Raw genomic sequence first — 12702 nt, 5'->3', positions numbered from 1 at the left:
TGTTGCTTGGATTTGAAACAGTGGAAATGTTTTTTTTTTTAACAACACACTGTTGGACATGAAACGATTCATATTCAGGTTCACACGTTATACAGGACAAATGAACATTGATAGTGGAGCTCAGTAATTGGATTCTGGGTCTTATTAACCCATAAAGCAGCATTTTTTAAATTGCTGGTGGAACTTTGATCATTATTTTCTAGACAGGTGGCATTAGCCCTTTTAATATGGCTACTTTGTGACCCTCTACATTTTGCCATAATTGCCCTTAATTATTTGAATGCAATATAATTGAACTGACATTTCCCATACGCACATTCACTGTCGCAAGAGCAGTGAGTCAACCTGATGCTGAATACTGCTATGTAAATGTGAATCCATCTGCTCTGTTTTTGTCTGCAAAGGGAGGTGTGTGTATTTTACCAGGTATATTGATATTTGCTGCTCTTGGTACCCAGCTGAGTTGAACCAGGGGTCAATCCACCAGTCCAATTTGTCGGTAAACGCGTACTCATTCCCCTCAGTGATTCCAGTCAATAATGTTTGACCTCATGTGAAAAACAGGAACACAAAGGCAGAGAGAGTGGTACTCACAGACTTGGGAGCTGCAGCCACCGAGCACAGTCCCACATCAAAGGCAAAGAGCATGTGTCCCCATCATCGGTTCTGGTATTTATGCAACCATGAAAGTTGCACATCGATAGTGTCAGTGTGGGAGAGAGGATAAGCCTACAGAGGAAAGACTGAAGTGGATTTGGAGTAAGGAGGGGTGTGTGTGGAGCAGCAGATAAGAGTTAAGAGCTTTTTTTTAGGATCTGACACATTTTAGTGCGAGGTGATATTGTCTGCCTTTTATTCATATAACTGAAACATCCAGGAGTGTTCCACAGTTATTGTCATTGTAGAGAGAGAACACAACTCAGCACTTCTAAATAACAGTGAAAAGCCTGGAACACACTCAAATTGGATGTGCGTCACACGTTACTTTCAGATGCACCCATTGTTTTCATTTGACAGCGTTTTGTAGTGCATCAAACCACCTTGACTTGTTTACTGTTAAACAGTTTTGATTTTCTTAGGCATTTAAAAAGCAGCCAGAGCTATGGAGCTAAGCTGAAACATACTTAGAAGGATGTTGCCTTGGTAAGGTGGAGACAATTTTGAGGTTTATGTATTTTACTTATATGTTTCCACTAGCAAATATACTTAGAGATATATACAAATATACATACTTTTTGCCCCATTAGACTCATCTAATAGTTTCCAGACACTTTTCAAATTAGAATGTTACTTAAAAAAGTTAAGCTTAACATATAATGTGTTGTTAAACCATGAAACCTGTGTGTATTTCATAGTTCCAGGTGTCTGTTGGCTTGATCTGAATGCTAAATATACTTATTATACCTATTGTCTGTGTTGTGTGTGGAAGTGTAAAAGAAATGACTACACAGTGTTATGCAATTCTGAATTTAGTAATTTAGTAAATAAGTATTATGTTGAATTTTTATGCTTCATTCCTCTAGACTGCAGTGAGCCGGTTGCGATGTCAGAATTCATGTCAAGTTCACTCTTAACTTCTGCCTTCCCAGATTAACTGCATCTGCCATTAGTGACTTAGTTTTTAGCTTTTTTAGTGAAACAGCCTGAATCTATTAAGAAAGAACAGCACCACAATTACTCTTCTAGATTCTGCATAAAAGAGATTCATTTTTTATTCCAGTCTATATTTTTCCAAAGCTACACGTGTCATGACGGTCATACAAGTAGCATTAGAGCTCTGTTTGGGTTTGTTTGTTTCATAGTCCACAAAGCTGCGGTAGACACTGCGGCAAGGAAGGTTAGGAATGTTTAGATCTAGTTCCTCAACTTATGAGATCACTCAGCATGTGAATTAGAATGAATGTAATGATTAAATTGATTTTGGTATTGTGTGCCTGTAGTGTCTCAAACTGCTGTATAAAAAAAACCCACTGAATCTATGGTGCTCACTTCAGGACTCTGTAGCTTTTATCTGAACCTCCTGCAGGCAGTCAGCAACAAGGTGGGGAGAAGAGACTGGAGTGTATACACTGCCTCAGGTTCTGTCTTGGCAATAAAGGAATATTTTATGTGTGACACACGCGCAGCCTATGGGCGTACACTATCTAAAGCAGACTTTGAGCTAGCAATAATTAACATAAACATATGGCGTGTGCATATGTTGAATTGTGCCTCTTCTTGTGCTTCAGGTCTCAGCTAAAAGCACCTCGGCTAGACATAATCCACTGCACATGCTAATCACTTGGCAATTGACTTGGCCCTTTTTGGTCCAACAGCTCCTGTAAACTACCAAATTGATCTGAATGAAATCAATTAACAGCTCGAGGTAGGTAAATATGAACAAAAACATGGATTGCTATACATGCAGTATGGCCATCTGAGCAAATTCTGGCTGCAGCTCATGTAATTGTGCAGAGATGCTCAGGGTGAGCAAATTCCAGTCAGGTTCGACTAGCCCCAGGTGAACTGTGATAACCAGACAGTCTGCAGTGATAAAGTTATCTTATATCCATCAAGAAGAAAATGCACTTAACCCTCTACATTCAGCAGTGCTGTGTTATCAGAACCATAATGGAAGTTGATAAAAAAAGAGAACTGTCTTATCATAATCCCACATACATAACAGCAGGGAATTGCTATTTTTGGAGGCTATAGGCGAAGGAGATGAGCAGAGCGCAAGGCAGGAAGAGAGGGTTGCCTCTTGGTTGGAGTTCAGATGTTATCTGGTTGTATTGATGGAGCAGTTCATGGGGATGCAAATAGCACTGTTTTGTTGTATAAGACATTCTTCATAACCGGCCAGATTGTCACTGTCATCACAGGGGTGCGGGAGCAAAGCAGGGGCTGACTCAGCAAAATCCTTGGTCCTGCAGCAGGACTCACACAGAAATAAAACCCTGATAAGCATTAAAAAGCGAGGGAGAGATGAGGGGCAGAGGGGATTATTAGAGAGAGCGGCAGTGAGAGACCCATATATGAGAGGGAGATTATTACAGACTGTGAGGGTAAGAGAGTGGGAGAGAAAAAAGTGGGGTTTCATGAACGCGCTACATGCTGACACCATTTGTTTGTGTCCCTGTGCATTTTATTAAGCCCCAAACATTAAACAGACTTACTAAGAGCAGCCAAAGTCATTGAGCAATTATGCTTTTGGAAATGCTGATTAAAACACTTGCTCAAAGTATCAATACACACTGTACTGCATTTTTTGTTTTTGTTTATTCCCAGAACATGCTGATGTAGATTTACCCTGTAGACTTAAAAAAAAAAAACCTGAAGAGGAAAATTCATAAAACATTTTAAAAATGGAGATTTATCAATCAGACTTGCATATAAAGTGCATCATTTGCAAGCTCACTGATTTCCTGCCTAAAGCATGTCCTTGAATTGATAGCTCCAATAAACATAGGTGTAGGTCACTCTGAATTTTGGGGTTTTTTTTAATGCCAGAACCATAACTTGGATATTCCATTCAAATAAAAGGCATACACATATACTTTCAGTTTGAGGAGGCGGGGGAAAGAGAGACCATAAGACAGAGATTGATTAGTAATGAAAAGGAACGGTGTCATTGTGGAGAAAGCTGGAAATGTCTTCTCTGTCAGGATTCCTTCCTCCAGCTCACACTGTGCTGAGGGCTCTCTCATGTGTCCAGATATCCCACTGAGGCATTGATTAAGTCAAGCTGAAGGCCAAAGCCTGCCTGCAATCGAGAGCCCCCAGCTCAGTCACTAAGGTATCAGGTGACCCATCTCCCTCGCTCATTCACTCTCCAGTCCTATACTGATGGTGAGAGGAGCTATTAGAGCTTGGGCTCCACCCCCAAAAAGCATTCTGCTGGGTGTTGATAACCAGCAGGTACAAGGATGTGGGGAGAGGGAGGGAGTGTGGTGGAAAAGAAGTGAGGTTAAGGCAGCACAGGGAGGCGGAGGAGTCTAAATGATCTCTGAAGGCCATCTTATTAATGGAGCCTTTTCATTACTAACACTATTGCAAATGATTGGAGGGGCTAATGAGCTCGAAGGTCCATGTGAACGAGGGCTCTGTGGAGCAGCACTGTGTGATGATCATAGCGGGAGGCGAAGGTGATGAGTTTTGAACAATATATTTGGTTATGATGAGCATTCAGGAGGCATCGAGAGAGAAATGGATGAATGAGTTGATGGGTTGGCAAGTCAATTGTGCACCAAGTCAATATGGCAGGCTGCTACAGGGTAGAAGATGAATGTTAGAGGGGACGAGTGTATTTCACCGTCAGTGGATTGAAGTGAGGTAAAGCATGGAAAACGTCTTGATCGCCTTCTTTAAAGTTCTCAGACACTTTCATTGTGCAAGAACTTTAAAGACGATGAAGCGTGGCACATTCTTTGAAAGCGCTGGATCCTCTCATCAAATCTCATGAGTATTGCATTATATTCCATGTATATGCTTTACAGAACACCAGAAAGGGGCCGCCTTAAAAAAAATACATACTATATTCTGTAGTGTTAAAGACACTCTTAGTGGCTGCTGTGAACCTTGCATGTAGAGGGATTTAGCCTGATTTACAGCATGGTGTGTATAGGATCAGTTGTGGCTCAGGAGTGTCTCATGTGGGCTCTCTCAGACACGAGAAGCTGGGGGAGGACCAGAGGCCACTGATTGATGGTCAAGGACACTGAACCCCTCCCACCCTCAGAAGAGCCCATCTCTGTAGCCATGTCCTCAGGGGGATTGGGATGCTGCTTGGCTGGCTGCTGTCTGTGTGTCGTCCGTGACAGCCTGCTTGCAGGATAAGACCAACTCAAGGGATGAATCACCCACTAAATGACAAATGAATTGGTATCTTAATCCAATACAAAAACATGAGATTTGTTTTTTTTTTTTTTTTTTATCCTTCATTCCTGGTGTAGGTTTATGTGCCTGTTATGGAATATGTGTGAAGCTCATGGCAGGAAAACACTGGATTGTGGATTTCTGAACTGAGCACACATTTTCACATCGCTTACAAAAGCCACTGTGTGTGATGTGCTAAAAAGAGGAATGGAAAGTGGCTCATGCCATCACTTAATGAATGATGTTCCAGTGTGTAACATCTGAAATGGTACTCAACACAAACACTGCACCAAGCATCACCGTTGCATTTTTCAGTGTGATTCATTATACGTGTCTTTCATGAGTGAAGCTCAAGGCCTTAGCATTTGCTGTGCATATGATATGTGGTGACAAAACTGCTGTCGATGGAGATTTGGGAGGGATAAGGGGGACAGAAGAAGGACGATGGAGGGAGAGAGAGAGAGTAGCTCTCATAGTCCCAGCACACTATGTAAAGATAATGGCTCCTGTCCAAAAGCAGAGGAGTGTACCAGGCATTGTTACTTTCATGTGACTCTGGCTAGTGCTGGGGAGGGTTTAGTTTTTCATTTCAATTCTTGTTGCAAAACAGTAATTGAAGCGTATTGCTTTCATCTTCACTTATCTCCTCTGCTCCTCTCCCTTTGGAGCGTGCCGCTTGTATTCCCAGCGTTTGCGCATCTTGACACTGTTGGTTTCTCTATGATATATTGTCAGGGATTCTGGTACTTCATTGTAGCTCACTGCTGATGTACATGGCAATTAAATTCAAACCCCAAAGAGGTAGAGCTCAGTCAGAACCCCCCACCCAACCACCCCCGCTTTTCCTCTCTCTCCTGTCCGCCACTGCTGCAGCCTCGCTCTCGCACCCTTTTCAATCACTGTCTTTTTTCCCAGCTCGCTCTTCCTTTGATTTCCCTTCTTCTCCCCCGTATCTGCTTTTCTTTAGCACTCTTTTTCTGTCTGTGTCTGTCTCTTTCCTCTTCTATTCCCTTCATGTTAATAAGCAGAGTAATGGTGTTGCAGGCAGTTCCTGGTTGGGGAGTTAATTAAAATGGCAAGTTACAAACCACACAGTCAAAATAATCGAGGCCCCTGCTTTTCGCAGCAACACAAGGAGATATTAAACAAGCCCAGAATGAAATACTGTGAAGACGCAAGAACCCAGCAACACAGACTATACCCCAACCTCACTTAACACTTCCCCTCCTGGAGTACCAGTGGGTTTATTGTTACACTCTTCAGCCTACTCAACACTAGTCATATCACAGATACAGTAATTACCTTGCAGAGCCCCTGAACTGCTGCATGAAAAGCAGTTGTGTACAAGATATTAATGTGATTACTGCAGCATTTACTGAGCCAGGAAGTACACCAACACTAATCAGATGAGAAACTCGGGAAAGGAAACAGTGACATCTGCCTATTCCCCACCCACCACCACCTCACGCACACACACACACACACACACACACACACACACACACGCATGCCCCAAATGATTTTGCTAGCGTGGTTACCACAATGCAACACACTCGGGCTTCGGCAACACTGGGCCGGCTGAGCAGGACAGGAGCTGTTGCTATGGTTACCATTTCTCAGCTCGCTCTCACAGCCCAGGAAAACTGTGTCATTATCCTGTACTTTGGATAGGAGAAGAGAGGGGGGGGGGGGGTACAAAAAGACAGAATGAGATAGGAAGGGGAGACACATAGAAAGGCAAGGAGACAGAAGAGTGGGGCTTCAATTCACACAGGCCATCCATGCATCTCAGACACACATCATCAAAATTTGCACCCATTTGTGTTCCTCTAGTCATTATTTTTCCCTTTTTTTTCCCTCCCCCTGTCTGTCAGAAGAGCTATAGTTTTCGCTCTAATAGGTAAACAACTTCAGTGCCAACAAATAATGCTTGAAAATATTAGGTAAAAGCTGTGCAGTGTCAGGTGATAATGGGATATGTGTCTTTTTTTTTTTTTTTTGCTCCCGCTCTCTCTGGCATCTCCTGTGAAAATTGTCACCAACGAGCTATTATGTTGATAAAAAAAGATCAATCTCTGCATCGTGTTTATTTTAACACACCAACAGCCATATGCCTCTCTAATGACAACCAGCACAGGTTCTTACTGAATAAATGCTCAGTCCACAGCACAGTGAGACAATAATCCCTGTTCTGCAAAAGGTGCAAGAACGAGCTGTTTCTAACCTGAGATGAGGAAAAGGATTTTATATGTTCCTGATTGCATCTGTATGTGTACAGTATGTGTGTGGTTACGCTGTTGTTCACGTTGTTTGGTGTGTTTGTGCAACGCGAGGTCCACATCACAGGAGTTACACTGTGAACTAATTACATGGCCGTGTAAATAGAGGCGCCCTGCTGATATGGGCTGTGCACCACATGATTTCCCCTGGTAGAGCTGAGCCTGTTTGCACTGCCTTGATGTGCTGTGTGTGTATTTTTGTGTGTGTGCAGGCATGCATGTGACCTGTACAGTACACGCAGCTTTAGGGCTGGGTGTGTGTACACAGGGAGAGCAGGTTTTGTAACCTGTGAGGTGTGCTTTATTGAGCTACAAGCTAAAAGAGTGTGTCTGTTTTGGGGAGGCAGAGTAGCCCCTCCGAATGAAATGCTGCCCTCTCACTCTCTGTCCGTCTGACACAGCTCTCCAGAGAGACCTGTACATATTACTGTGACTGTCTGCCGGTCAGAAAAATGCAAACAAAACAAAGAAGGAATGTGAAGAAAGGAAGTTTTGCAACTTTCATTTATTCTCCTTTCTCTGGTGATGGCTTTTTGTACCAGTAATATGAGAGAGGGGCAGTGGGAATAGATGTTTGAACACCCAATTAGAAAACGACAAGAAGAAAAAACATATTTTAAAATATTTCTGAGCAAAGAAGACTACTAAAACAGACTAGTTTTCAATCAAGTACTGAACTTACTGTAAGTAAAGTTTTAAGATCCCTTTAGTTGGGTCTTTCCATTTAATGCAATGACAATGTGTAAGTTTTGCATCCAAGTGTTCATGTAATCATATTATATTATAAATAACACATGTAATCCATGTGTTCATCCAGCTTCTCCCACAGTCCCAACACATGCATGTTAGGTTAACTGGTGAGTCCAGGTTGCTTTTAGATGTGGATGTGACTGATTGTCTTTATGTATCAGCCCATGTGATAGACTACTGACCTCCTCTCACCCAGTCTTAACTGGGATCAGCTCCTAGAGGATAAGCTAGACTGGGAATGGGTATTTATATGCCATTTGGATTTTAAGTGCAGAATTTCTACTTGTAATTTTTTCATTTTGGTACTTGTGCTTTTACTCAAGGAAAGGATCTGAGTTCTCCCACTACTGTATAGAATATACAGTAGCACCAGTGATGTATGAGTTTCTCTTACAAAAGAGCCCAGCCGAGAAACCAGCTCAAATCAGATGCAGTGGTACAATAATTGTATTTTTTACAGTCTCATTTGGAAGCACCATACCAGGCTGACTGCGGGTTTGCAAATCGTGGGTGCAGTGGAGTGAAAGTGCAATCACAACTAATCAGAGCTTTTCTTCTTTCCTGCCCACAGCGCCCAACACTGCACCCTATGGGAGCACAGGGAGCGCGCACGTCCCGCTGGCCTGCCAATACCTGGTCCTGGCTCTTTCCTCCTTCATCAGCGTGTACTAGCAGAGTCCAGCCCAGACACAATGACTGTCGAGAGCATTTATGAATCCTTTCTGACATTGCTGATGGCCGGAATTCAATCTGGTACAGTTTGTTGAAAAGCCGCGAAGGGAAAATAATCCACATTATTTCGTGTGGGGAATTTTTTTTTCTTTGCTTTTTTTTGGTGAAATTTCTGTCATGTAAATATGATTTTTTTTATTATTATTATTATTATTATTTCCTCTCTCCAATGTTTATTTTTCTTTTCTGATTGATTGACTACATTGTTAATCAGTGCTCACCCCCGGCCCCACTTCACCTCCAATCATATCAAAAGCCCCCAAACCTCCCAAATGAATTACTTTCATGCCTGTTTCTGTGGGAGGAGAAGGTGCAAAATTGATATTTTCATCCATTTTTGTACATGACTTTAAAAAAAGTGGCAGAATTGTGCCAAGTCTCTCAGTACACAGAATAACCATACCAATATTTTACTGAACGTATTATGGTTTGATGGACACAAGAAATACATTTAGATTGCTAATAATACAAATTTAAATAATGGCGTGTGCATAAAAATACAGAACAAAAAAAAAACAGAAAAAACAAAAGAACAAAAAAGGCAGGGCGTTTTCAGGACCTGTTATTGTCATGATTACTCAGTAGATGGACGAACAGTGTCGAAGGTGTGCTTTGTTGTATTTTGAAATGGGTCCTTCTGTAACTATGCCTGCCCAACAGCTTTGATCAGGCAGCCGTCAAAGTAGCAAATTATACTGTATTGTATATTTATATTTTAATATAGTGTAGGCTTTTGTTTTAAAGTGGGACCAGCTGTTCTCATTTGACCAAGAAAATTAACACAGTTCATGACTTTGTACAGTATGAAGGGAGGACCATTGCTGCCCTATGTTTACATTTTTTGTAAAAATATAAATACTACAGTATATTCTCCATACTTTTTTTTTTCCAGTGAGTCCACAGACGTGAATGTTGCAGTAGAGAAGAAGAAGCAGAGCAGTTGTTTCAAGCTTTTCTCTTAAAGATGCAGTTCTTTGAAACATGCCACCTCCAGTAGGTCTGAAGAGAACGTTTTGTCTCTGAATCCACTGTGTACCTACTGATCTACTGGCTGAAAACCTACAGCTGCACACCGTAGGTCACATTTGGCTTCAGCTTTTGGCATGACACTTAACAGTAGATGATGGATTCTGGGAAAGCAGCATTCTGGCGCACTGTAGTTTATTCTTCTCCTTTTCTTCACAAAATAACTCAATACTTAAATATGCTACAGTCTATTTTAAAGTAAATATAGCTACTTTGCTGTTGCAGTTAGCAAGTAATGAAAATCCAGAGAGCTAAAGGACACATAACTTTAGATTTCTGGTAAATGTACCAACATATGAGGTTCGGTACACAACCTTAAAAAAAAAAGTACAATCACGAAACCTGCTCTGATTCCAATCTGAGTCCTTTTTACATTGACTATGAGCAACAGAATGCAAAATAGATTATGAACATGCTCATCACTAGAAACATGGCCTAAGGTGCTAACAGATACTCAAAGCTGAGTAAGTTTAAGACAGTGTCCACATGTCCAGTGAACATCCACCAGAGTTCAGGACAAATTAAACCATGAGATCATTTAATAGGAGAAACCTTTTTTCCAGCCAAATCAGCCATATCAAGGCTCAGAAACAGTGTTACTGTTATGTTACGTTGCTTTTTGACAAGAATGTCAGCACGACATAGTCATTCTCAAGTATCTTCAGCCCATGGTGTAAACAGAGATACTGTACTGTAATGCCTTAATAGTGTCATAGACATGAAATTAACCTTCTTTTGAAGGACACTTCCAGAAGCTCTTAATAAAATACAGCTCATTTGTTTGACATATTACTGATGATTGAATGTTCATAAACTGTTAGCTGACTTATCTTTCAAATTAGGTATTATAATGAGTAAAAATCGAATCTCTCAACTTATGGCTCTTGCAGGTATTTTCAAATAAGCCAGTTGCATATGATAAAAATGCAGTATTTGTCATACAGATTAACGTGTTTGCAAGTGTTCCTTGGATTTGGATTGTGTTATTTTTTTTTGCCCTGCGACTGAGGGGCTAACAGTACCCACATTCACGCAGTATTTTCACATGAACTTGTAACTGCAAACCTATAGAGAAATAGCCATGGCAGTTAAAAGACTTAAAGCACAAACACTGTTATTACTTTTATGTTTTGTGGTGATTTGTTTTAAAGTCTGCTAGACATTTTTTTCTTTTGTTTATACTAAAATTATCAGCTTGTTTTAAAAATTATGAAAAAACTGCACCATATGATCTTGTTTAAATATTAAGGTATAATGAAACTGGGTCAGAAATATATTTATTCTCTTCCTTTATGAAAACAATGTATAAAAATACATTTGAAACATGTAAAACTGGATATGTGACATTTATTTGAATGAGGCACAGTATGGCATAGTTTATAATGTTGTCAGGTTCATTTAGATGCCATAACTGTTGATGATTTTTTTTTTCTTTTTTTCTTTTTGTTTTGTCAGATAGGTACATTAAAAAGAACGTTTGCAATCAAATTACCTACTTTTTGAAACAGAGGTGAACCAATATACAGTATTATAGAACAGAATCAATGTGTGTATATTTGGAGAAAATATGATACTTTTGATCTTTAGAGCCAGTGTGTAGTCATAGTTTTCACACACTTGCGTGTTTGACGATGTGCAGAGAGTATGGTTGTGCTGCATGTCAAGTTAACCTGTGTTTTTAAGGTGGCCATTTTACAGATATTCATACTTTTTATGAAAGGAACCAGTTTTTTCCAAATTTTGGTTCCTAAACCTGGTCTAAAAATGCATACCTCCTATAGATCACCAGGCTATGTTTGTTTGTGATTTATTTGGATCAACTTTGCTGATAAACTAAAACAACTGCTATTCAGAGTCATGATAATTATTGTGGCACATTGATGACAGTCTGAAGTTATGTTGGTTGCTTGTCTTAGCAGTTAAGACCATGCTAGTATTCCATATGAAATGTACTGGATGTTGATTATTTTGAATAATGGTATTAACCAGTCCCTTTTATCAAATCACTATTATTTGCAATAAAAGTCTTCATGTTATAATATAAACCATATCTCAGTTAATGAGCACTAAAGGGGTTTGTCATTAATACTGCAAGAGGGTGTGAGCAATGATTGAGCGATTGCAACAATATCCTCCTTAACAGATACAGTGGCTTCAGAAAGTGTTCACAGCCCTTCGTCTTCTGCACACTTTACTGCGTTGCAGATTTTGTTTTGCCCAACAATCTACACACAATAACCCATAATGAATTTTTGCATATTTATTCACAATCAAAATGCTCTGGGTCATCCTAATTGCTTTATTTGTCCTTAATATGGGATATATATCCTTGATATATACCAAACTGTCAAATCAAATTTTCAAATGAAAGCCTTTTCATTCATATTTTTTAAAACTATCTACATTTATGTTGCGCATTAACTAAACTATTGAAGATTGATATGTTGACTGTCACTGAATAGACATGCAGTACAAGCTGGTGCTGGTACAGTTGTCCAAAGTTGTTGGAGAGAGAAAAAAATGCACTCTGTACCTTTCTGATTTTTAAAACAGTAGCAAGAATTGCTACTATTTATTTTTACATTCAGTCCAAATGTAGGAACAAGAATCAAACCCTGATGAAACAAAGGATGAACTTTATTTATCAGCCCATTCGTCCATATGATTTTTTAATTCGCTAAAAAGCCTTTTTTTAAAATATAGTTTATATAGTAATCTACAAACAAAACAGGTATCCATCTAATTATTTTAATATTATTTTGTACTACCCCTAGGGTTTGCAGATTTCACAATTTTGTTCATTGCCCTCCTAAAAATGTACTCCTGGAACAGTTTTCCACTCCCTACCCGCCCCGTACAGCCATGGCTCAAAACACTGCTAAGACTGTTCTCCAGGTTGAAGATATGAGAGACATATCATCAAGAATGTACAGTGTAGTTTGAGTTTTTGTATCATCTTAATTGTGCCATATCATGCATATTTGATCCCATCCCCTCTGGCCTCAAACACTATAAATCCTCCTGAGCCCAGATGGCCAGATGCCACAGTACATAGGATTAA

General features: G+C 40.0%; 1 protein-coding gene across 3 annotated transcripts in view; it reads left to right on the top strand.

Annotated features, from left to right (window-relative positions):
- The window catches only part of negr1 (neuronal growth regulator 1), a 135580-nt gene extending 124021 nt beyond the window's left edge, over positions 1-11559 (top strand). For 2 of the 3 annotated variants that reach the window (XM_026323567.1, XM_026323566.1), the window contains one exon: positions 8455-11559. In XM_026323567.1, coding sequence (XP_026179352.1) covers positions 8455-8555 — 101 coding nt within the window. In that variant the 3' untranslated portion in view covers positions 8556-11559. The remainder of the gene's footprint in view (positions 1-8454) is intronic. The other variant, XR_003296605.1, reaches the window with a different exon arrangement.
- The last annotated feature ends 1143 nt before the right edge of the window (positions 11560-12702 follow it).

The sequence above is a fragment of the Mastacembelus armatus genome, chromosome 4 (assembly GCF_900324485.2).
Source record: "Mastacembelus armatus chromosome 4, fMasArm1.2, whole genome shotgun sequence".
NCBI classification, from domain to species: domain Eukaryota; kingdom Metazoa; phylum Chordata; class Actinopteri; order Synbranchiformes; family Mastacembelidae; genus Mastacembelus; species Mastacembelus armatus.
Note: the sequence above shows the minus strand (reverse complement) of the source record. Positions and strands in the feature narration are given on the sequence as shown.